The 24,674-nt window shown below is 43.0% G+C and overlaps 1 protein-coding gene across 19 annotated transcripts in view; it reads right to left on the bottom strand.

Moving 5' to 3' along the window:
* The window catches only part of ZNF618 (zinc finger protein 618), a 184,696-nt gene extending 162,061 nt beyond the window's left edge, over nucleotides 1-22,635 (bottom strand). For 17 of the 19 annotated variants that reach the window (XM_067743560.1, XM_067743576.1, XM_067743573.1 and 14 more), the window contains exon 1: nucleotides 22,448-22,576. In XM_067743560.1, the coding sequence (XP_067599661.1) occupies nucleotides 22,448-22,480 (33 nt within the window). In that variant the 5' untranslated portion in view covers nucleotides 22,481-22,576. Of the gene's footprint in view, nucleotides 1-22,447 lie in introns of all 19 variants that reach the window. The other 2 variants (XM_067743574.1, XM_067743567.1) reach the window with 2 other exon arrangements.
* Nucleotides 22,636-24,674: the final 2,039 nt, after the last annotated feature.

Consider the following 24,674-nt stretch of genomic DNA (forward strand, 5'->3'; position numbering starts at 1 on the left):
ATGAGATGTGACCAAAAATGTACTCAGAGGAAAATTCATTGATTAAGCACCTTTATTACTAAACAGAAAAACATAAAGAGCTAAGGATTCCATTTTTAAAAAATCTAAAGAAAGCAGAAGGGTAGATTTATTTAACATATATATAATAATTTGGAAATTTTAGGTAGTTAGAATTGATAAATAACTTTAAAATTTTAAGAGGTGGGGTACAAAAGTAATAAATTGGCCTGGATATTAGCATTCAACCAAAAAATAAACAGAAAAAAATACAACTACAAGAAAATCAGATTAGGAAATACAACCAGAGGCATTTAAAATATAATATATATGCATATATTTTTTCTGTTGTTCTATGCAAATACAATTCAAATTCTTGATGAAAAGAATTTCTAAGAGGGCTTCCCTGGTGGTACAGTGGTTGAGAGTCCACCTGCCAATGCAGGGGACACGGGTTCATGCCCCGGTCCGGGAAGATCCCACATGCCACGGAGCGGCTGGGCCCGTGAGCCATGGCCACTGAGCCTGCGCATCTGGAGCCTGTGCTCCACAACGGGAGAGGCCACAACAGTGAGAGGCCCACGTACCGCAAAAAAAAAAAAAAAAAATCTAAGAAAATATAAATGACCAAAACTATTTCAACAAGAGCAAAAGCCAAAAAATTATTAAATTACAAAAGCCAAATTATTATTAAAAATTATTAAATAAAAAATTATTATAACAGTGGAAAATAATTATCTCCAAAGCCTAAAAAGATAGAGAGTTTTAAAGACAAGTCCTTTTAAACTTTCAAAAGATAGATAATTCCCATGCAATATAAATCATTCCTGGCAGGGACTACAAATAAACATGTGGCACACATGCTTAAACTCTCATTTCCTAGACTCTTCCAAAACACTAAATTGTTTACACATGACAGGGCCTCAGAATCCTTCTCAACACAGCAATCTCGGCAGTCACCACCAATAGGGATGCAATCTGAAATGCATCTATCCTCCTGTTCCAGATCATTGAAAATGATGGAAAGCTTTCCAATTTACAACCCACTGTACTAGCAAAACCCCCATAAAAAAATGCCAAAAACAGCACACTAAAAATAAAACTGCAGGACAATCTCACCAGTGAGTACAGTCACAAACCTCTGTTAAATGGACTCAGGATGTATTAAAATAATGAAACACCATGAACAAAATGGGTTCCTTCTAGGATGGTTTAATATTAGGAAACCTATTAATATAATTCATCACATCAGCAGATCAAAGTAAGAAAAACATATGGCCAAATGGGTACATAATGAAAGGGCATTTGTTAAAAATCCATCATCCTTTTCCCCCCTCTTATTACTAGATAGCTTTATGGTGGGGGAGGGGACGATTCACACTCCTTGCAAAAGAAAAATTCAAACACAGAAAAGTAAAAATCATTCCTAAATCATACCACTCACCTGCATCTTGATAAAATTTAAAAAAGAAAAGAAAAGAAAGAAAGAAACGAAGGAACAAACGGGGAGAAAGAAAGGGAAAAATACTCAGAACGATACTTACTCAATGATAAAGAATACATATCGAAAACCAAAATAAACTTCATACTTGATTACAAAATACTAGAATGGCTCCCACTAAAATAAGAAACAATACAAGAGTATTTGTTATTCCCACTATTATTCAAATGGCTCTAGAAGGTCTAGTCAACCCATACTATATGGGGTAAAAGGGACAATATTGAGGAAGAAGAAGGGAAATGAGTATTGTTTGCATGTATTATCACCTACCTAGAAACCCAAACAAACTACTGGAACTACGAAGACAATATAGTATGCTATCCACTACAACAATAACAAAAAACCAACACATAAAAACGGGTAGCTTTTCTATGTACTTGCACTAATTAGGCAAAATATACAATGAGGGAAATTATCCCACTTACAATTGCAGTCAAAAATATCAAATACCTAGGAATATACTTAGAAAGAAATGTCCAGAACATATGTGGAAAACTACAGAATTTTACTGAGGGTCATATAAGGGAACATGAATAAGAGACAGACCACATTACTGGGCAGAAAAACAGTATTGTGAGTATGTCCTTCCTACTCAATTCAATGCATACATTTATTGAATGTGGTTAAAGTCACAAGGCAATTTTTACATTGAAAAAAGTGATTCTAAAGTTCATCTGGTAGAATATATGAGCGAGGCGAATGAGAATTTTGAAAACAGAATAATCGGGAGAGATGTTTATCAAATATTAAAATACCTTAAGAGCAACATTAACAGAAATAGGGTGGTACTAGAACTAAAGTTAATACATGGCAGGATCCACTGGGTCTGTTTCTGCACTGTAATCTATTCCATTTATCTGCCTGTCCATGCCTATGCCAGTTCCACCCACATTCAGTTATTGTAGATTTAAGATATTTTAATGTATACATTTGGAAAATACGACCTCCCACTTCCTGGTTACAGTGCTACACAGCCAACTCCTCAATCCTTTCATAATCTTAGAACCACCCAACCATGGATGAGGTGGGGCCTGGAAGCCATGCAGCCCTGGGGTAGCAAAAGTGAGACATCACAAATCAATCTTGGCATCTCTTTCCCACTATGGGCTAGCCACAGAACCCATAACCAACCACAGATAGAACGCATAATAAAACTCCTGGACATCTCAAAAGTCCAATCTCTTCATTTTACGGATTTTTTATCCTCATGACAATTCTGCAAGGCAGAGCAGAAAAAACTCGCTATCTCATACTCTAGACAACAATGTTTCCAAGAGGGAAAATAACACCCCAAACTCAGCTAAGGCCTGATAAGGGGGAGAGCCCTCAACACTTGGTCTTTCGCATCCAGTCCTATGGTCCTTCCACTCTCTGTGTCCTATACCCCAAAAGGACTCAGACAGACGACAAGTGGGCCTACATGAAGTTTCCATCTTCTGTGCAAGAAAAAAATTCAGATGGAATTAGCCAAGCTAGGCTTCACGTAGGACTTACTATGTGTCAAGCACTGTTCTAGTGCTTTTAATATTTCCTCATCTAATTCTCACTATACCCATTTTGTAGATGATGAAACTGACATAAAGAGAGGTTAAGTAATTTTCCCAGAGTCATGTAGTCTAGAAGGGGCAGATCTGGGTTTTGCATGCAGGTAAGTCTGACTATAAAGTGTACATCCTTAGTCATTCTGCTATACTGCTTCTCAGAGCAGTCATCCAATGACTGTTTCTCCTGGGGCCAGAGCAGCACCACGAGCCCCAGCACTTGGTCCCACAACGCATACTCCTACCAGACCTCAGGCTGGCCTTCTGTAAACTTACACTGTCATGAATATCTTCGTACATAAAATATTTTGATATTTTAAAATCTTCTCCTTTGTATATATTCCCAAAGAGGGATTACTGGGTCGAGGATAGATATTAGTTTAACACATTTCCATAACACACACACACACACACACACACACACACACACACACACATATTGATTCTAAGCTTTGGGAACCTCTGTTGATTTGGAAAAGAAATATAGTAAATTCTTCAAAAAGTGTTTTGTTGACTCACTTATTATTATGAAAGAGGCTCAAGTTCAATAAAGAAAACTTAGAATATATACACAAAAGAGAAAAAAAAAGACCTATAATCCTATACCTCTCTGAGATAATCTCCATTAATGATTTTGCTCCTTGCGGCTCATTGGAACCCCTGAGCCTTCTAATCACTTGTGGGAAACTGGTCCAAGCTTATCTGCAAGCTCAGCTCCCCAACTCAGGAACTCCACAGCTGCCTGCTTCATGCATTCACATCTTCAATGGGAAGTGACAAAGATCAATATTCATCACGAGGATGGGGGAGCCAGGCAGGCAGGACATACCTGATCTATTCCTCACCTGCTAGACAGGAGGGGGAAAGGAGCTCTGGGTTCTGCCTCCTCAGGACAGCTGGGAGGTCCTGACAGGAGAATCCGACGCCAAGCTTTCAGGGGCCTCCAGGCTAGCAGTTTTCAAACAGCAGGTCATGACCCACTGTTGGGTCTTGAAATCAATTTAATGAGTCACAGCCAGCATTTTTTAAAAATAAAATAGAAGAGAATAGGAAGTATCACAATGCATGCAAGTGGTTGCGTGTAAATACTGTTCCCTGCTTTTGCTTTATTTATAAAATGTATTTCTTCCTGTGGGTCAGTCACGAAAGTTTGAGAGCCACTGCCGAGCACCGCTCCTCCCTTGCAAATGCCACTTCCTCAAGGAAGTTGCCCTGGATTTTCTTTACCAGGATTCAACTTTCCCTCCACCAAACACCCTTGGCAATCAGTCTTAGAGCACCAAACACTTTCCATGGCACATTACAGATGGCTGTGAACAGAATCCACATTGATTAAGCACCTTGACAACTATCAACGGTTGTCACCCATAGTTGAAACAAATATTTAATGGATGGGTGATGGATGGATAAATTCAGAAGGTGTTTAGGATCTCAAAAGACAAAGGATCATCATCCAAAAATGGTTTATCAACATAAATGCAGAAAAATGAATTATTAGAGAATTCCAGCTAATAAAATGAAATTTAAAATAATTTACTGAAAAATAAATACTGAAATAAATAAATAATGCAAGGATAGACACAAAATTACCAGAGGTCATCTTGGAAAAGTGTGGAATTATGGAATCTTTTCTTTTTTGCATATATATTCTAGGTTTCCTCATTGAACAGGAATTCCTTTCATAATAACAAAGTTGATGAAACATTCTTTAAAGAACTCACTATAGTTCTTTTCCAAATCAACACAGGTTCCCAAAGCTTAGTAACAAATGCCCAAAACTAGTATCTCCCCTTGACCCAGTAATGTCTCTGGGAATATATCCAAAGGGGATGGCTTTAAAATATCACAATAGGGACTTCCCTGGTGGCACAGTGATTAAGAATCCGCCTGCCAATTCAGGGGACACAGGTTCAATCCCTGGTCCAGGAAGATCCCATATGCCACAGAGCAACTAAGTCCATAAGCCACAACTACTGAGCCCGCGCTCTAGAGCCCGTGAGCCCCGACTACTGAGCCCGCACGCCTAGAGCCCAGGCTCCACAACAAGAGAAGCCACCACAATGAGAAGCCCACACACCGTAACGAAGAAATAGCCCCCACTCGCTGCAACTAGAGAAAGCTCTCGCGCAGCAATGAAGACCTAACGCATCCAAAAACAAATTAATTAAATTTTTAAAAAACAGAATATTTAATATAAGAAGATGTTCATTACTGTGTAATTTTAAAAAAGGGAAAAATCAGGACCAACCTAAATGTTCACCAACAGAGTATGGGTTAAATAAACTATGTTTGTTCTCTTCTGTGAATATTGTGCAATTTTGAAAAATGATGTTTATGAAGACAAAAAATGGGGGAAGGAAAAGATAGGAGACAAAACTCTAACACATTATGATTCAAACAATAAAAATATGCTTATCCAATAACAGGAAGGAAATGCACCAAAAGAGTGAATATAAGGGGGCTAGAATATATTTAGCACAATTTTATTTCTCTATTTTCTGATTTCTCTGTAATATCATTAGGTTACCTTAATTATTTAAAAATTAACTTATTAAAACAAATGTTACCATATATCTAACTGCCGCCAGGGAATAATCTGTTTAATAATATCCATTTCGGATAAGCCATGAATTGCTTCCCTTCCAATTCAAGAAGCGCACACTAGCACCATTCTGTGCCAGGCATGGTGGGGATCAAGGTACGTATGGTCTCTAAGGAAAGATATCCGTGCATCCATGACACACAGCATGTTGTTAAAGGAACTCCACAGGCTCTGAGCTTGTTCAGACCCAGGCTCCAATCTCCACTCTGCCACTTCCCAGATGTGAATGAGAGCACAAACTACGTACCTATGGCAAGTTACCTAACCTCACTGAACCTCAGTTTCCATTATCTATAATGGCACTGATGCCAGTGTGGGTACCAAGGAGAGTGTGTCTGGTGAAGGAGCCCACCAGAAAGCTGCCCCAACGTGGTAAGCACTGCAGGTGGTAATTTATATGCTAGTTTATAAGTCTGTTCTTAAGATATGATTACAGTTTATTTTAAAGTGATCAGATTAAAATAGTGTGATACCTGTACACCCAAAGTACATAACAGAGTCCAGAAATAGACCTAAGTATATGGAAATTTAATATAAGATTAAAATGGCATTTCAGATCAGGGAGGAAAAGCTGGATCACTCAATTATTGATGTTGCAGCAAGGAGCTCACCATTTGGAAAGAAAACAAGAGCCTAATCCCTTTGCCCCTCCTTTAAAGCAAATACATTCCAGATGGATAAACAATTTAAATGTAAGAAAACAAAACCTATATAAAATAATAGAAGAAATAAGGGTGACTATTTCTAGAAATTCTTTTTGTGTTGTTTCCAGGTATCTGATCTTACAAACAGTTCTACTGTGAGCACTGGTGCACATTTCCAATGGTATACAGGCACAAGTATGTCTTGTGTGTATGTTCCAACAAGACAAATTGCTAATTTGTTAACTTAAATAAATGTTAAATTTTTCTTAAAACCATCTTAAACATTTTAAAGTGTGCAGTTCAGCAGTGCTAAGTACATTCCCAGTGTTGTGCAACAGATCTCTAGAACGTTTTCAACTTGCAAAACTGAAACTCTATACCCACTCAACGTCCCCTCCCCATCTCCCCCTTCCCCCTGCCCCTGTCAACCACCATTCTACTTTCTGTTTCTATGAGCTCCACTACTTGAGATATCTCACATGAGTGGAATCATACAGTATTTGTTTTTTTGAGGCTGGCTTATTTCCTTTAGCATAATGTCCTCAAGGTTTATCCATATTGTAGCATATGACAGGATTTCCTTCTTTTTTAAGGCTGAATAATATTCCATTGTATGTCTATACCACATTTTATTTATCCATTCATGAAAGGACAAATGAGTTACTTCCTTGTATTGGCAATACAAGGTGATGGCCAAAATGTGTAAAACGAGCACTGCCAATCTCCTGGTAGAAATGTAAGTGATACCACCTGTAGAATGTGAATATGCTGTGATTCAGCATATGTGAGTGATGCCGAGGAGATCACCATACAAATGAACGTAAAATCACACGTAAAAAGATTAGAAATAACCAAAATCCTACAGGCGCTAAATTTGAGGACACACACACGGTGGAAATACAACGCAGTCAGTAAAATAATAAACAAATTTACTGATGAAAAAAAGATATCAATGAGTTTAAAAAGAAAAAAGCAGGCTACTGAACAGCATGAAGAATACAGTCCCATTTCTATAAATATTTACCTATATATTTAAATATGCAGAGAGATGACTTGAATAATGTCCATCAAAATATGAACAGTGGTAGGATTTGGGGTGATTTTTTTAAAGAATAATCACGTTTTTCTAAACTGCTTGTTTTTATAATGATATTTTTTTTATAATCAGGAAACAAAAGAACCTATTTTCACTTAGAAAAAAAACAGAAGCGTAGAACCAACTCTTGGACAGCCATTTCATACTCAGAAACAGAATGGAGATAACCAGGGACAGTGTGATCAGGAAGTCCTGAGTTTCCATTCTGGCTCTGACACTAATTAGCTGAATGACCCTGGGCAAGTTACTTCCCTGTGCCTTGGTTTCCTCACGAGTAAATAAAGATGATAATAATTCTATGTTACGGAGTTATTTTGGGGATAAAAAGACTAACACTGAGTAGGGTCTCAATAAACATTAGTTTCATTCTCCCCTTGAGTTTGTTATTGAAAGCACCTAGCTGTCCCTGGCTCATATCAGATGCTCAAAATGTGCTGGGTGACTGAATGGGATGCATGGATAAGCAGATAGTCATGAGGAAGGACAGATGTCCAAAGGAAGGAAAGATGAAATGGGTGGATGAGTGGGTCAGTAGAGAGAAGGATGAATATGTGAAGAGCTAGCTAGACAGATGGGTTGGTGAGTAGACAAATGGAATGTCAGCCTGTGTTTTCCAAAGAGCCACATCAATATATATTCTATCCTACATACTCAACGTGACGTTGACACAACTCCATGGAGAGGTGGAGTTTATGTCTCTCCCCTTGAACTGGGGCACACTTTTATAATTGCCTCAACCAACAGACTGACGTGGAAGTTGTGCTGCATGATGTCTCAGGTTAAATCATTCCAGGAGATGCTGCATCTGTTTGGCGCTATGTCTTCATAGGACATGAGCCTTCAGAGCCTCAAGGTGCCATGTAGAAGTCCAGCCAAGTATCTCTATGCTGGAGAGACCACATGGAGATAAATGGAAAGACAGGTGGATCAGATAAACAGATAGATTAGATAGATGTAGATTAGATACACAGATGGACAGATTGGATAGATATAGGTATATCAAGTAGATAGATGGATGGATAGAAAAATAGATAGATACATAAATAGATACACAGATAGATAAATAAATGGGTGGGGAGGTGGATGGATGATGGATGGATGGGTGCTCCAGGAGCCCCATCTGTTTGAGTCTTCCAAGCCCTGGCTCCAAACAAGAGAGTGGGGAAGCCTTTAAGATGACCCCTGCCCCAGCCACCATCTGGCCACAACTACAGAGAGACCCTGAACCAGACTGACCAGCTGAGTCACTCCCAAATTCCCAACCCACAGAAACCACGAGAGACAAGAAATGATTATTGTTGTTTTAAGCCACTAAGTTCTGGGGTGATGTGTATACAGTAATAGATCTCTAATACAGATGGTGAGATGAGTATATGGGGTAGGAGGAGGGACTGGTGCAGAATAAATAACTTCTCTATGTGGAGCCCTGGAAATTAGCAACATCTTGTCTAGATACCAGGCCTTGTCTTGTATACCCTTCTCTGTGTTCCAACAGCCTCCTGCTTACCTACCTATTACAAGCCTTTCTCACCTCAATTGTTAATACTCCCAAAAGCCAGCACTCCAAGTTCTGACTCTCTAATTAATAGGGAAGGGAAGGTCAGGGAACGGGAGGGGAGGGGAGGACAGGGCGGGGGGAGGGAAGGACCACCTAGTCTAAGCCCTTATATTGTATAGTAGGGGAAACTGAGACCCAATGAGGGAAAAGAGATTCCCCAAACCACAGCAGAGTTAGAAGCAGGGCTCAGACTAGAGCCCATGGTTCCTGCCCTAAAGCCCAGGGCTATTTCTCCTCCAAAAGCCTGTGGGCTCCAGCTATCCCCAAGTTTGAGTCCTGCCTCCACCACTCACTGCCTGTGACAGTAGTCCCATCAGGGCAGCAAGCGATGTTGCAGGCCCTGGCTGGGATGTGCCAGAGCTCTTGGCTCCAAGCATACCTTACATCTGTCTGGGCATAAATTTGCATTCTGAATCCAGGAGGCCCCGATTCCAAGTATGTCAAATGTAATTAATTAGAGCAAACCTTCTGCAACTGTTTTCAAATGCGGTGTTAAAGGCTCTGTGTGCATGAAACACATAGACCGGGTCCACCGAGGCGCGCTGGGAGCTGAGGAACGGGAGACAGCAAGTGCTGTACCCAGGTCCTCAGAGTGGGGAGGGCAAGTTCCCATGACACAACAGTTCAGGACAACCCCCTCACGGTGAGGTTTAGAGCAGGGCATGGGCAGCGCATCTAAGGAGCTGGATTCAGGGCGCAGCCAATCACCAACTCCACATCTTGGTTACTTCACTTTCCTCAAAGGGCTGTTGAGAGCCTGGAATTTGGCATCCATCTGAATTTGAATCCAACTGCCCCCTACAAGCTGTGTGCCCTTGGGCAATTCCATTCACCTCTGAACCTCAATTCTCTCAAAAAAGGGGAGGGAAGGGGGAGGGGAGGGGAGGGGAGAAAAGAGAAGAGAAGAGAAGAGAAGAGAAGAGAAGAGAAGAGAGAAGAGAAGAGGGAAGAAAAGAAAAGAAAAGAGGCTTCCCTGGTGGCGCAGTGGTTGAGGGTCCGCCTGCCGATGCAGGGGACGCGGGTTCGTGCCCCGGTCGGGGAAGATCCCACATGCCGCAGAGCGGCTGGGCCCGTGAGCCATGGCCGCTGAGCCTGCGCGTCCAGAGCCTGTGCTCCGCAACGGGAGAGGCCCGCGTACAGCAAAAAAAAAAAAAAAAAAAAAAGAAAAGAAAAGAAAAGAAAAATCCCTACTTTCCAGGGTGATTGTATTAAATGAGATAACAGATGTTAAATGCTTAGCCCAGTGCCTGGCATATAACAAGCCAACAAATGTGCAATGATTATAGCTCAAGACAGACAAATTCTACTTTGCAAAAATCAAATGAGATAAATAAGAATGCTAAACTTCAGTCTTTTGACAGAAAGAGTTCCTGATCAAAGAAAAAAAAATTGTAAGGCTGAATTTCCAACACATAGCTCAAGCTCCTTTCAAACCACTAAGAGCAGGAGTACGAGGCTGGGAAGTTAGACCTGGGTTCAAGTTTAGCTTTGCCGCTCCCTGCAAGGTTAGTCACCCTCCTCCAGGTCTCTCCGCCAGGGGAGCTAGGTAACCTCCCCACCCTGCCAACTCTGTCCACTCTGGTTATATGCCCTCTGGGTTTTCTAGAAGCCTTGCTTTCTAAATCATTACAGGGAGCAGACCTGTCTTCGTAAAAGAATGGCTTCCAGCCCCCCAGGACCCAAAATCCATAGCCCCTATGGATTTAAAATTTTATGGGTTTAAAAACCCATAAAAACCTGGGTTTTTATCCCCATACCAGCCCCGAACTGTACTGATTCAAAAAGACCCTAGTTAAAGACTCAAAAGACTGACATTTTTTGGCAATCAGAGAAATTGTCAGGGGTAATCTTTTAGATCTGTTTTTGCTCGTCTTGTTAGGTTTACTTTCTTCCAAAGTGTTTAATTAATGTTTAGGGGAATGGATAAGCAAAGTGGGAAGCAGTTTAATTTTTTTCCCCATGAATTACTAGTATCTCTCTCTCTCTCTGTCCCTCTCTCAAGTTCCCCATTACCCCTCCATTTTAACCACCTAGTTATGATGATACCTACACCACTACATCATCTTTCCTTCTCAATCCCAAACTCTTGAGTCTTGTAGTCTGTCCAGTGACCTGATGAAGCTGCCCTGTGACCTGACCCTGAGCAAGCTACTCCCCCCCCCCCTCTCTGGGGGATGCAGGTTGCCTTAGATCAGCACAGTCCAACAGGAATGTAATATAAACCACATAGGTAATTTCAAATTTTCTAGTAGCCACATTGTAAACAATGAAAATAAAAGCAAGCAAAATTAATTTTAATAACATATCTTATTTAACACAATATATAAAATGCTATCATTTCAACCTGTAAACCGTATTTTAAAAATAATGACTGAGGGCTTCCCTGGTGGCGCAGTGGTTGAGAGTCCGCCTGCCGATGCAGGGGACACGGGTTCGTGCCCCGGTCCGGGAGGATCCCACGTGCCGCGGAGCGGCTGGGCCCGTGAGCCACGGCCGCTGAGCCTGCGCGTCCGGAGCCTGTGCTCCGCAACGGGAGAGGCCACAACAGTGAGAGGCCCGCGTACCGCAAACTGAGATCTTCTACAGTCATTTTTTTCCTACTAAGTCTTTAAGATCCAGACCTAGAGAAGACATAATTATAATTCAATAAAAAATAAATAAAAAAAATAAAACCCAGTGTGAATCTTACACTTAACAGCGCAACTCAATTTAGGCTAACCACATTACAAGTGCCCAACAGCCACATGCGGCTAGTGGTCACCAATACATACTGGATGGTACAGACTTAAGTAATCTCCATGAGCCCTTTTAGCTCTAGACTCCTCTGATGCAAAAAGACTAGCCTCCCGACAAATTCCACCTCAAGCTAGTAGCACTCCAGGGAAGTTTTCCTTCCCTGAGGCCTCATTTCAGGCCAGTTTAAGTTTTATTTCAGATCAGTTTCACTTTCTGCTTTTCCAGCATACATTGTAAGAAACACCCACATAATGTACTTACATTTTTATAGTTATTTTTCCCCAGTTGATGAAATTAAAAAAAAATATCTCCAGCATCCAAAAATGTCTTCATCTATTCTCTCTGGGTATTCCAAGGGCTCTGGCTATGTTCACTTGTCTCGCAAAATTCTGAGCCCAAAATAAAACAGAACACAAACTCCCTGCAAAATTTCACCTGATAAAAATTCCCATTCTCAATTCTCTGTAAGAATGTTGGGGCCGGTGAGAATTTGTCCAGGAGGAGGCTCAAAGCTGAGAGGTAGAATGGCTAGCCCCTCAGGCATGCTGTCTTGGACAATAACACATCCAGAAAGGGAGCCAAAACAGCTTCTGACTTTTAATGTTACCAGCAAACTGCAAGCCAGGGGCTTGCTGAGGGATACTCAGACTTCCTCCACTTGGTAGGAGTCATTTCCACCCATGGGGGAGATATGAGATTTCGTTTCTCCCTGGATCCCCCCCAGGACCAGGGCTGGCCCCTGGGAATCAGAGATTCCATCCCTGAAACAGAACTCACTTCACTAGAAAGCAAGCGTTCCTGTGTTTTCTATAGCAGACTGGGGAGCGGAGTATCACCTGACTCCATTTTTTCTCTTTAGCTTATATGTGAAGCCTCCTTATGCTTTGTCAGCCAAAATATTTATATCATTTTTCTGTTGACTCAATACCATCCTCACCTCAGTCTCCCTCCTTTCCTTTTTAAGAAAAGAAAGGAGTTGTCACCAACACGTTTCTCCAGCTCTGCCCTGTTTATGAAGCATTTTTGAGTCCGTTAACACATGGGATGCTTGCAAGAAGCCTGTGAGGGGTACACAAATAGGCTGTTCTCCCACTTCGCAGATTAACAAACAGAGGGTACACTGGGGTGGGCAGACCCCAGTGCCTTCTAGGGCGCAGCAGGTCACATACAGGATCGAAATCAGAGGAGGTTGGAAACTGACTCAAAACAGGAGAACACATACACTGCAAACGCTGAAAAGTTCTGAACTTTTTAAACCTTAGGCCAGCAAATCAAATCAAATAAAAAAGATAAGGGGCCAATTCACCTTGTGGGCACCCATCTGTGACTCTGGGTTTATACAATCTACCCAACAGGGCACTAATAATTAGTGATTAATGCTAGTTATAAAAATTAGCACATATAAAATAAAAACAAAACAAAATAACCCACACGTAGGGCTTCAGAGTTTAAAAAGCATTTTTAAATATGCTGTCTCATTTCACTCCTTTGAAGATTATGTCCATCTCAGGTCCCAGATGTAGAAATTAAGATGCCCAGGGACTGAGGAACCCGATTATGGTCTTAGAATGTAACCTGTCATAAACCCACGTGGTCATCCAGGAACCCCAGGGCCTGCCCTGCCCCTCTGCCACGTCACCTATAGCACAGGAGTGAGAGAGCGGGCAACACCACCCAACCCAGTGGCCCAGCCACTGCATCTCCCCTTTGATCACTCAGGGATCAGACACAGAAGCAGGTTATCCAGCCCTGCTTTGATGACAACCCCAAGGGTATCTAATTATAACAGGGAAGGGAGGAGTCAAGATCCTCTCACTATTTCTCAAGAACAAATTAATTCCTTTTGACATAGTATATGTGCAAAGAGTAGGAAAAGCACTGGTTGAGGAATTAAGAAATCTGAGGCTTGAAGTAGCTCCGCCTATTCACAGAGGTTCTGGGCAAGTAACTCCACCTCTCTTCCCAGGTATGTGTATTTGTGTGTGTGTGTGTGTGTGTGTGTGTGTGTGTGTGTGTATGACTAGATCAGAAATGACAAATTGGCTTCATGTGGTAGCATCATAGTAAGAAGGGCTCTGAGGCCACTGGCCAGATTCAATGGAAAAGACTGCCATGATTGATTAGCAATGTCTGCCACAGGCTTAAAAATGGGGAGTGGCAGCATGCATATTACTTATTTACCATCCCTGGATTAGATGTACAAATAACATGCTGCAAGTGAAAAGCACTTTGCCCTTTACAAAGCTTATTTTCTCCCATCCCTCGCAACTTTTCACAAGAACCCTGTGCCACACTTATTATCTTCATCATCATCATTATCATCATCACCACCTTACAGATACGGAAAACAAAGTGTTAATACTTTGACAAAGATCACAATATGACTAAGTAGGGGAGCAGAGAGGGGAGCGGAGCCTTGTCCCTTCAACTTCAATCGCTTTGTTCTACCCTTGGAAATGTCCAGCTGGTGTTCTGCCACTGGTAGGACAGCTCATCCATGTGACCATACAGAAGGGACCACCTGTTCACAAGGCTTCACCTCCCTCCCACTGGTTACTTCTGCCTTATAGAGAAGGGGCCCCAGCAAGACACAAAAGGAAAGGGGTGCTAATTCAGAGTTCCGGATGCTTCTTCCCAAGGCGAAGTTCCGGCCTCACTGTACAGGTGGAGAAGCCAAACCCAGAGATAAGTGAGGTTAAAAAAAAAGGGCAGAGGGACTTCCCTGGTGGCGCAGTGGTTAAGAATCCGCCTGCCAACGCAGGGGACATGGGTTCAAGCCCTGGTCCGGGAAGATCCCACATGCCACAGAGCAACTAAGCCCGTGCGCCACAACTACTGAGCCTGCACTCTAGAGCCCACGAGCCACAACTACTGAGCCTGCGTGCCTAGAGCCCGTGCACTGCAACAGATAAGTCACCGCAGTGAGAAGCCCACACACGGCAACGAAGAATAGCTCCGGCTCGCCACAACTAGAGAAAGCCCACGCGTAGCAATGAAGACCCAACGCAGCCAATAAATAGATAAATAGACAGATAGATAAATAAATAAATAAAAATTCTAAAAAGAAAAAGGGCAGAATTGGAAGTCCCTAATGTCACAGTCCACCCCACCAGGAACAGGACACTCTATATCCTCAATTCCAAGGTGCCTTAGACTGTTAGATACACCATCGATTTTATAATAGCTTTTTGAGACAAAAAAAAAAAAAGAGGGAGAAATAGTGCTCTAACAGAACACATCTACTGTAAAACACATGCCAATTTCAGAAATATGAAAATGTGGGAACTTGACCATTGAGGAAATACGGGATCCTGTGCTCACCTGCTGAGCTGGGCCATAAAGTGTTAACGATGACAGCATTTTCAAAAACTTACAGAAAAAAAAATTAAGCAAATAAACAGAACATTCTCAGTTTTTTCCCATAAATTTTCCCTGAATCTTTGGCATGTGCAAACGGGAATCCGACCAAAGGTGGGGTCTGGTTGAACATCAAATCACACATTTCGCTACTTCACATCTAAGGGGCCCATGTGACCAGCTGTTCTGCAAACAGCCCCCTGAAGTCCAACTCCAGGGCCCATGGCCAAGACCAGCTCCTAGAGCAAGGACGGGGTATTGTCAAGTCCCTCCACCTCAAGGCACACCCCCCTTTTCCACCTCCTTAGACATGCTGGGTCCCATTTGCCATACCTGCAAATCTGGATGATAACCCCAGATGCCCCCCAACCATTTTAAGGAAATGGTTTACACAACAGGAGCGAAGGGGGATGAGGAACTTTTAAAAAATTCTCCACAGCATGTAAAGTCAAAGGAGCCATCCAAGGAGCCCTCTCTGATTTATTATTCCAAGGGAGCCGTGGGCTTCAGAGCCGGCTCTAAGAAAATCCATTTTCTTAGGTAAAGAAAACAAAACACTGGTGTTGACCAAATGTCCAAACCCAAAACTGGTCACCTACTCTTCACTAGACCCAAATCTAGATGATCTGAGTTTTTTCCAAAAAATCACATTAAGTCATCAAACATTTATTGAGCTGCTGCTCCGTGCCAGACCCTAAAATGAGTAACCCATGACCTCTGCCCTCAAGGAACTCACAAGCCGGCTGGCGAGACAGAAATGCGAACAACCGACTCTCATCTGTGGGCCCAGAGTATCTGCAAAGTACTGCAGTTTGGGGAGGCTCGGGGAGTCTCCACAGAAGGGGACATGCAGGTAGGTCTCAAGGGGGGTAGGGGGTCTGGTTTCTCATGGAGCAGAGACAAAGGAGGGAAAGGGCACAAGAGACAGAAGGCCCAGTATGAGCACAAGCTCAATGGTAGACAGTTCACGACAAATTAAGATTTGTCCCTTTAAACACTGTGCCACAGGCTTTGAAACAAATCCAGAAATACCTGGAGGAGCCAGAGCATCCCTGAAATGAAAGCATTGAGACCACTTTTGACAAGAAAGATGTGTACGGTCCAAGGGATGTCTCTTCCTAGTCTGTTCTAAAATAAAGCAACAACCAAAAAAGTGTACATTTTCTGTTGTTACCTAGCTCTGCCTATTAAAGATAAGTCATCAAGTTTCCAGAACTACCAAAACTCTTGTCACTGGGACTCAATCTCCCCAAATGGAGACCACTGGGTCAGGCATTACTGACATGTACTGACCACCCTTCTAAGAACAACCTTCTAAGGACTGGCTGGATGCAACACATGAATTGCTTCATTTAATCATAGAACAACCTTTCAAGGTCAAGATTATTACCCCCCTTTTTCCAGATGCAGAAGCTGTGGCTCCGAACCCGGAGGTGACTTTCCCAAAGTAACATAACGCCAACCACACAATGAGGCTGGATTTTAAACTCTGGTCTGGCTGACCCCAAAACCACCTTTCCATTTCACCAACTGGGGGAGGTGTCCGAAATTTTCTATGCTTCTAACTTAAGGCCTATCCTAGGGGGATTTCATGGTGGTTTTTGCCCCTGGATCTCCCCCCACGCCGAGGACCCCAACCCTGGTCCTACCCGCCTGATGTCTTCTTCCAACTTAATCCTTCTTTCAGGCAATACTTTATTAAAACCCACCTCTTACAACAGCCTCCTGTACTTCTTGACTTCAACGGCACACATGCTGAGACACAACATTCTGGAGTTGCTAGTCATCATCTGTCACTTTTAACTAAAGCGTTCTGGCCTAACCTTGGCAGAAGACTGCTTTGAGACAAATAAAAGGGAGGCGTGGACCACTTTAGCCAGAAGAGGCTAAATGGATGGAACGTATCACCTCTACAGGCTGAAATGCCTCAGAGCATCGAGGGTTCAGGAACGAAGTCCCACCAGCAAACACCAAGAGCTTTCAAAGATGTGTCATAACCTTTTGAGGCCACCCAGTGACAACAACGAGATGGAACATTGGTCTGGCCCTGTGCTATCCAATATAGAAGCCACTAGCCACATGTGGCTACTGAGCTCATGAAATATGACTAGTCAGAAAAGACTTAATATCCCCCCAAAGAATGTAAAATAGCACATTAATAATTTTTATGCTAATGAATACTGAAATGATAGCATTGCAGATATACTTTGGGTTAAATAAACTATATTATTAAAATTAATTTCACCTGCTTCTTTTTAGTTTTTTTAAAGTGTTACCAGAAAATTTTATTTATTTTTGTTGTTTTTTGTTTTGTTTTGGCCATGCCGCACGGCGTGCAGGATCTTAGTTCCCAGACCAGGGATTGAACCCGTGCCCCCTGCAGTGGAAGCACAGAGTCCCTCCAGGGAATTCCCCAGAAAATTTTAAATGACATATGTGACTCACATTTGTGGCTCAAATTATATTTCGATTGGACAGTGCTGGCCTGACACATTTAAAAGATGAGGAGACGAAGACAGCAATTCTAGAGTTTTTAGGAAGGGCACACACACAAAAATATAGACATTCGCTCAGAGTCTGATTGGACTTTAAATATAGCACAAACATGAACTCTTTAACTCCACAAAAATTCCTCTGGCAATCTGAAGTAAAAGTGAGGAATGAAAGTAACTGGGGCTGCTTCTCCCTCCCACCAAGACAGGGATCCCACGCTACTAAAGTCTCCATTCCAGCCACAGAATCTGGCAAAGATGCTGTTTCACTGTGGACGTACAGAGCACCTGTCCTTCCCGTCTCATTCAAGGCCAACAAGCTGAGGTGTGTGCCTGACTGCCATGTAGCTGAGACTTCTTCACAGCTGGCCCTTCAGGCAGGCTCAACCAGGGGACAAAACATGTGGCCCAGGGCACCTACCCCACAGGGTTCATGTGAAAGTCAACTGGGATAATAAATAAGAAGATAAAGTGTAAACAGCAACGTGCGATGTTCTTGGAGCACATCACTGTCGGTCATCTAGACCAGTATCTGTCAAACTCTTTTAACCGTGACTCACGGTAGGACTTACATTTATCATGCACATACATTGGCATATGTAAATAAAACTGAAGTTTCATGAGACAACACTTACCTTCAATACATAGCTATGCCTCTGCCAGTTCGTGTTCCCCTGTATTCTATTCTATTCTTTTTTTTTTTAATGCTGATTGTGACCCACTAAATTGATTTTACAACCCGCCTAGGTATGGTGAATAAGAGGTACACTCCCCACTCTGTGATGGACACTGCTATTTGATCACTGCACCCCACTCTCCAGAATATGGGAGTCCAGATGTGACCTCAGAATCCTTCTCAACACAGTGATCCAGGCAGCTGTAGCCCATTGCTTGGAGTCAGAATCAGAGAAGAAAACTATTTATTAATATCTTTGTTTTGATCCAAAGCTCTCATATGACAAATGCAAAAACTGAGGCTCAGGAGGAAAAAGTGGTTTGTCCAAGGTCATACAGCAAGACTTTGGGAGAGCTAGGGCACCTGTGTACCCACAAAGCCACTTCACCTGCCATCACCAGGGAGGAGACACATGAAAAAATTTCCAAATTTCACCATGACCATGAAAAGTCAGCCTATACATCCAGTGAAACACACAAGGAAATTCTCATCACCCCACCAAGGAGAAGACATGAGGATTCTGAGGTCAGAGGAAGCAGCAAGCCCAGAGCTGAGTCAAAGGTGGGGGCAGTGGGCGGGGAAATTGTGTCTGACAATGGAGGAGTTTTTAAACTCTGTTTCTCAAACGAAACAAACCATTGGCTATTTATTTTCTAGGACCAGAGAGAGGTCACACTTACACTGACCAGCCATCTTTGTTGCTTTCCTTCTGCAAAAGCAAGAGCCCTTGTTCAAGTTCACCTCTGTGCAGGGCTGAAAGTATAAGCAAACCCTTCTTCTTAGCTTGGTCCAAAGTCAAGCTATAAAGCAAGCCCTTGAAATTTCAAACCTTATTAGAAAAAAAAAAAAAACCTCCTTAGGCAGAAAAGCAAAACATTAATAAGAGTCTCCTCTGTGAAACTGAGCATAAATGATCTTTCACCAAAATAACTCAGCCCATCATCAAATTACCACCCCTCAAGTCCAATCTGTCAGATTTTTTGCCCAATATTAAAAAAGAGTTTGGTGAACAGACATGGCCTAACAAAAAAATCGGCTGAAATATCCATTTCTGGTCACACTTCCATCCATGATAGGAGGTGAGAGAGGTATGGCCCAGGTCAGGTCTCAATCCTGAGAGACGCCAATAGAAACAAAAGAAAACTGACCCCGCCCCCAACAGTGCCATCATGCACCTCTATTTCCTTAACAACAAACATGATTCGAATAACCAATTAAAAAAAAAAAAAGAAAGAAAGAAAAAACAGGCCTACAAAACAGAGATGATTTTCAATTTCCAGCCAGGAGTTCCCTTTAAACGACAACACAACAAAATTTCAATAGAATGGAATGAAGGAATCTGAGTTGTGTGTCAGGAGATCCAGGACACACAAAGGAACGTGCTGCAATATTTTTATTCCTTGCACCAGAAATAATCTGTTATCTACAACCCTGACTTTTTCTCAGATGCCCGGTAAGGGTGCCCAACCCACCCCTCCCCAGTCCAGGGCACAGCTCTCCTCCATCACTTGCTAAGCTGGCCCTACTGTCTCATGAGGCCTCCAGAGCCCTTGGAAATTATAAATTCTTTGACCGTCCTAGGCATCGGCCTAAATAATTCAACAGAGAAAAAATTTTTAATTACGCTCTGTTTAAAAAAAAAAAAAAAAAAAAACCTCATTCCAAATGTCAGAATGTGGCCAGTCAGCCCTGAAGGATTTTGTTACTAAAAAAGTAAAAATCTCCCAAATGCAATGGTGCTGATGGGTATTGTCGAACCTCTGTCACTGTCAAATACATTTCACATAATTTGTATCCCCTTAGAAAACTGAATTTCCAAAAAACTGGGATGGGAATCCATGGACTGGGGCCATCATTTCTTCTAAGACCAACTGGTGACTGGCGAAAGGGGAGAGGGTTTCCTGTCCTAGCCCTGTGTGACCCATCATCAGGTCCCATCAAGATCCCACTCCACAAATGCTAACAATATTTTCCCCTCCTTCTGGACAGAAAAATTAGAACTTTTTTTTTTTTTTTTTTGGTGCAAAATCCCCAGCAAGTTCAGATACTAATTTATCACAAATAACCCTTCAACTTTGGGTAGGTACCTTATTTTCCTCTGTTAAATTTCAATTCAGTCAGTGTTTGTCTTCCCAAAGAAAAAAAAGAAATTGGGGTGGGGGGGTTCACCTTATTTGATTCTTTTGAAGGCCAAAAAACTACATCAAATACTATTTGCACATATGCTTTCATGTTCCAAAGACAAGTACCTTTGGGTTTGGCTTTTGTTTATATTTTGATTTTTTTCCTTGAAGAAAAAATTAAATTTTGATGCTAGAATCAGCTGAATTGGTGTGTTACCCCAGTTTTTCAGCAAAGTAAGTATTCCACTAGAGAAGATGGATAAAAATAAGAATTTTAATCTCCTCTGTTCTTCCCTCTTTTATCTTTCCTTCTTAAGTCACTAAAATTTGTGCTTTTTAAAAAAAAAAAATCACAGACCCCCCCCCACCAATGATCAAGATTAATGGATTTCCCCCCCATTTGAAAGTAATCAAATTTGTGAAAAATACCAAATGTTAATAAACTACCAACCCCACATCACAATCAAAGAGGCTGAAACCAATCCGGCTATTTTTTTTTTCAATAATAAAATTTTCAAATTGGAAGACTGAGCAAGCACACAGAAAGGAAAATTTTCTTCCTACCAAGGATTCCTCAACCCTTGTATTTATCAACTGATTCAGTTGCATGTCATAAAAAATGAGCTTCTGTGAATCCACTGTTAGTTTTTTCATAATAATGTTAATTATGCATATCTTATTTTAATGGCGGTCTCTCCTACAAATCTGTGGGCTACTCAGTTTGTATAATGTAATGAATTTACATTTTTTTTCCACTGAACATTGCTCAGAAAAGGTTTCTGACATTTTCTGGATAAAACAACAACAAAAAAAGAAAAGCCTAGACCTTTCAGGAAACAAAATCAGAAAACAGTCTTAATTATTCCATCAAAACAAAAAAAAATAACACAAAACCCAACAAATGCAGGGAAAAAAAGACAGGATTTCACTCTAACTTTTCCAGTTTCTGTTTTTCTTTAGAACCTTGAGATTCAATTGCAGTAAAACATAAATGAAAAATTTTCTAAAAAACCTACAATTTTTGGGTGTGTCCAAAGCCAACATTTTAGGGTCTATTTTCTCTTTGAAATCCTTCGTTCTTGGAAATAGAAAAACTTTAAATATTGCCAAATGGCAAAATTAGTCTTTTTTGCCCGCTGAGCTAAACAAGTTCCAAATTACAATGAAGTACAATTTCTAATTGCTTCAATAAAGCCAATTCTCCCAGTTTCCCCTAAACTCAACAATTTCCCTCCTTTCCTCAACCCAAATAGTTTTTTTCTCAAACTAAAATGAGTTGGGCGGCCAAATTGACTTTGGTTTTAGAAGGCTTTTTGCTTTCTCCCCTTCAAAAACTGAATTCATTCCAATTCCAGCTTAATTTTCATTTACATATTATCTGGATTTAGCTTCAGAAATAAAAATTGTCTCTATACTCCTGGAAAGATCAAAGTGAAAATTGTCACCCCCAAAAAGAAAAAAAAAGAATCTCTTTCCCCTCCACTGTCTTATAGAGCAAACTTTTGAAAAAATAAGAAATAAAAAATATTTCTTTTCAATTTTAATTTCTTTTTTTATTTACAAAATAGTATCCTCTAGGTGGCGTCGTTTTAATGGGAAAAAACTACCGTTTGAAGAAAAATTAGAAAAAAAATTGAGAAAGGGAAATATGGCCTAAAAAAAAAAAGACTGTTGCAAAGACAGAGGACCAGGGGGGAAAGACCTCCCGGGGGGTCATCAGGGACCCCGAGCGCACAGAGGGTCAGGGGGAAATTGCAAATTTAGGGGGGAGGGGGGAGAGCTGGAAGGGGTTGTATTTTTGCAAAATGTGAATTGTCCAAACTGAAATGGCTGCTCTGTTCTCTCGCCGCTTTGTTTTCTGGGCTCCGGTCCGAGCCCGGGGCTGGAGGGGGCGCCGGGTGGGGGCCCGAAAAGACCCCCACGTCACCCCCACCCTCCTCACACCCCGCGGCGCCCGGGGGGGCTCTCCAGACCCCGACCCTCCCGTTTGCGCCCACAAAAAAGCCCGCAAACGTGCCCAGGCACTTTGCATTTTGCAAATCTTGCAATGAAGTGGCGCAGCGCCCCGAGCCCCGGCCCCCCGGGGTCCCCAGCGCCGTGCATGCCCCCGGCCCCCCGTCGTACCTGCGGAGCCGCCGCGCCGCCCGGCTGGTTCATGGGTCCGTGCGGGAGGAGGCGGCCCCGTCGCGTCCTGCTCCTCCCGGGCCGGGCTGCTGGTGCGCGCACAATGCCAATGCCGCCGCCGCCGCCGCCGCCGCCGCCGCTCCCTCCTCCGCCCGCCCCGCTCAGGCCGGGGGGGCGGGGGCGCTGGGGGCGCGCAGGGGGGGCGCCCGGCCCTCGCCCCCACCCCCGGCCCGCACCCGCCGCCGCCGCCGCCGCCGCAGCCGCCGAGCCGCCCCTCGCGGGCCCGCGGCCGCCCCCCGCCGCCCTGCCCGCCCCCGGGCCGGCCTCGCCGCGCGGCCCGCGAGCTCCGGGCCTCGGCCTCGGCCTCCGCGCCGCCGGCCTCCGCGTCGCACACAAAGCCGGCCGGCCCCCGGGCGCGCCGCTCCCGCCCGCCAGCCTGCCCCCGGGCCGCGGCGCACCCGCCCCCCAAACTTTCCCGCGCCGCGCCCCGCTCTCCCCGCGCCTCCCGCACCCGCCCCCCAGCGCCCTCCTGCCCTGCCCCCGCTCTCCAGCCCCTCGGAGAGGTCATTTTCACGTTGGAAGAAAAGTTTGGGGAGCCGCCCCTGGACGGAACACAAGGGGTTAATGGGAACTCCTCGGCTCCCCCCTCCACCCCCCAAAAAATCAGATTGATTTTTTAAATAAAGTTTGAAGAACTGGCCTTATGGAAGAATCGGAAGGCTCAATGGGGATATTCTTATTGCCCCTGCACCCCTCCAAAAAAATCTAATGTAATCGAAAAATAAAAGTTTGAAGAACTAGCCCTATGTCAGACAGGAGGGGTTAAGGGGACTCTTTCTAGCCCCCCCAATCAGATTGAATTTAAAAATAAATATTTGAGGAGCTGCTTTTATGTGAAATGCGGGATAAAGAGAATGTTTCTCTCTACTCCTGTCAATTTTTTTTAAAGAACGTATTTATTTTTAAAATAAAAGTTTGAAGAACTGGCCCCATGTAAGATCAGAAGGGCAAAAGGTTAAGGGAGGGTTAGACGCCCCACCCACATCCCCCAATCAAGTTGATTTCAAAAAGAAAAATTTGCAAAACTGTGCAATAAACAAGAATATTTTTATCCAACACCCTAAAAAATCAGATTATTTTTAAATTTGGGAACTGCCTTCTTGTAACTTGGGAAGGTTTAAAGGGGATTTTTCCCCCGTTTCCTCCTCACCCTCCAAAAAAATCAGATTTTTTTAAAAAATTAAAAGTGTGAAGGACCTGCCCCATATAGGGATGGGAGGGATTACTGGAGAGCCTACATCTCCCACAACTGGTAGATTTTTAGAATAAAAATTTGAAGAACTGCGTATATATGAGATGAGAGAAATCTTTCTTTACCCCTCCCCAAGAGAAAAATAGAAGGATAGTTTTTTCAAATAAAAGCATTGGAAATTAAGGGTAAACAGGTATCTCTTCTCTGCCCCGACCTTAAAAACTCAAATGTGTGTATGTGTGTGTATGTGTGTGTGTGTGTGTGTGTTTTGTTTTGTTTTGTCTTGTTTGATGTTTAAGAAGTCGGGTCGATATGAGACAGGAAGAGTTACAGAAATTTTTTCCCTGCACCCTCTAGAAAAGTTATTTTTTAAATGTCCGGAAACTAAGGGATTGTATAGAAGACACTGTCTCTCCCTAAAGAGTGAACATGTGAGAAATTTATCCCTACACAGGAGGCAAAGAATTAAGAGACACACACTTCTCCAGACCAAACACACACGAGAGTGAGAGGAATCTCTGAACAATTCCCCCACTACCCCCAAAGCTGGAAAGTCGTTGAAAATAAAAAGTGGCCATTTTTCTCCCTGCCAACCTGGCAAGCGTGTCCCTGGCAAAGGTTTGGCAGCCTGTGCCAAGGCTAGTGTAGGGCAGGCGCCGAGGGGAGCAGGGCAGCCTGTGGAGCTTGGCAGTGTTGGGCTCCTGTGAGCCCGGGACACACGTGCAGGCCAGGCAGCCCCCAGCCTGTCTGCCCCTCAGCCACCAGATGGCTGAGGCCCTGTTACCCAGGGAAATGCTCCATGTGTGATGTCTCTCTGGCTCCATCCCTCTGTGAAGGTTTCTAAGCACCTGTCTCAAGACCAGACCCCCTGCTCTGCCTAGCGGAGCCACACCTGACTTAAGGCCCTGGAGCAGAAAAAAACTGGATCCAAAACAACACTGAGTCTCGGTCACCACGGCTGAGAGCCATGCGGTA

The sequence above is a fragment of the Pseudorca crassidens genome, chromosome 7, assembly GCF_039906515.1.
Source record: "Pseudorca crassidens isolate mPseCra1 chromosome 7, mPseCra1.hap1, whole genome shotgun sequence".
Taxonomy (NCBI): domain Eukaryota; kingdom Metazoa; phylum Chordata; class Mammalia; order Artiodactyla; family Delphinidae; genus Pseudorca; species Pseudorca crassidens.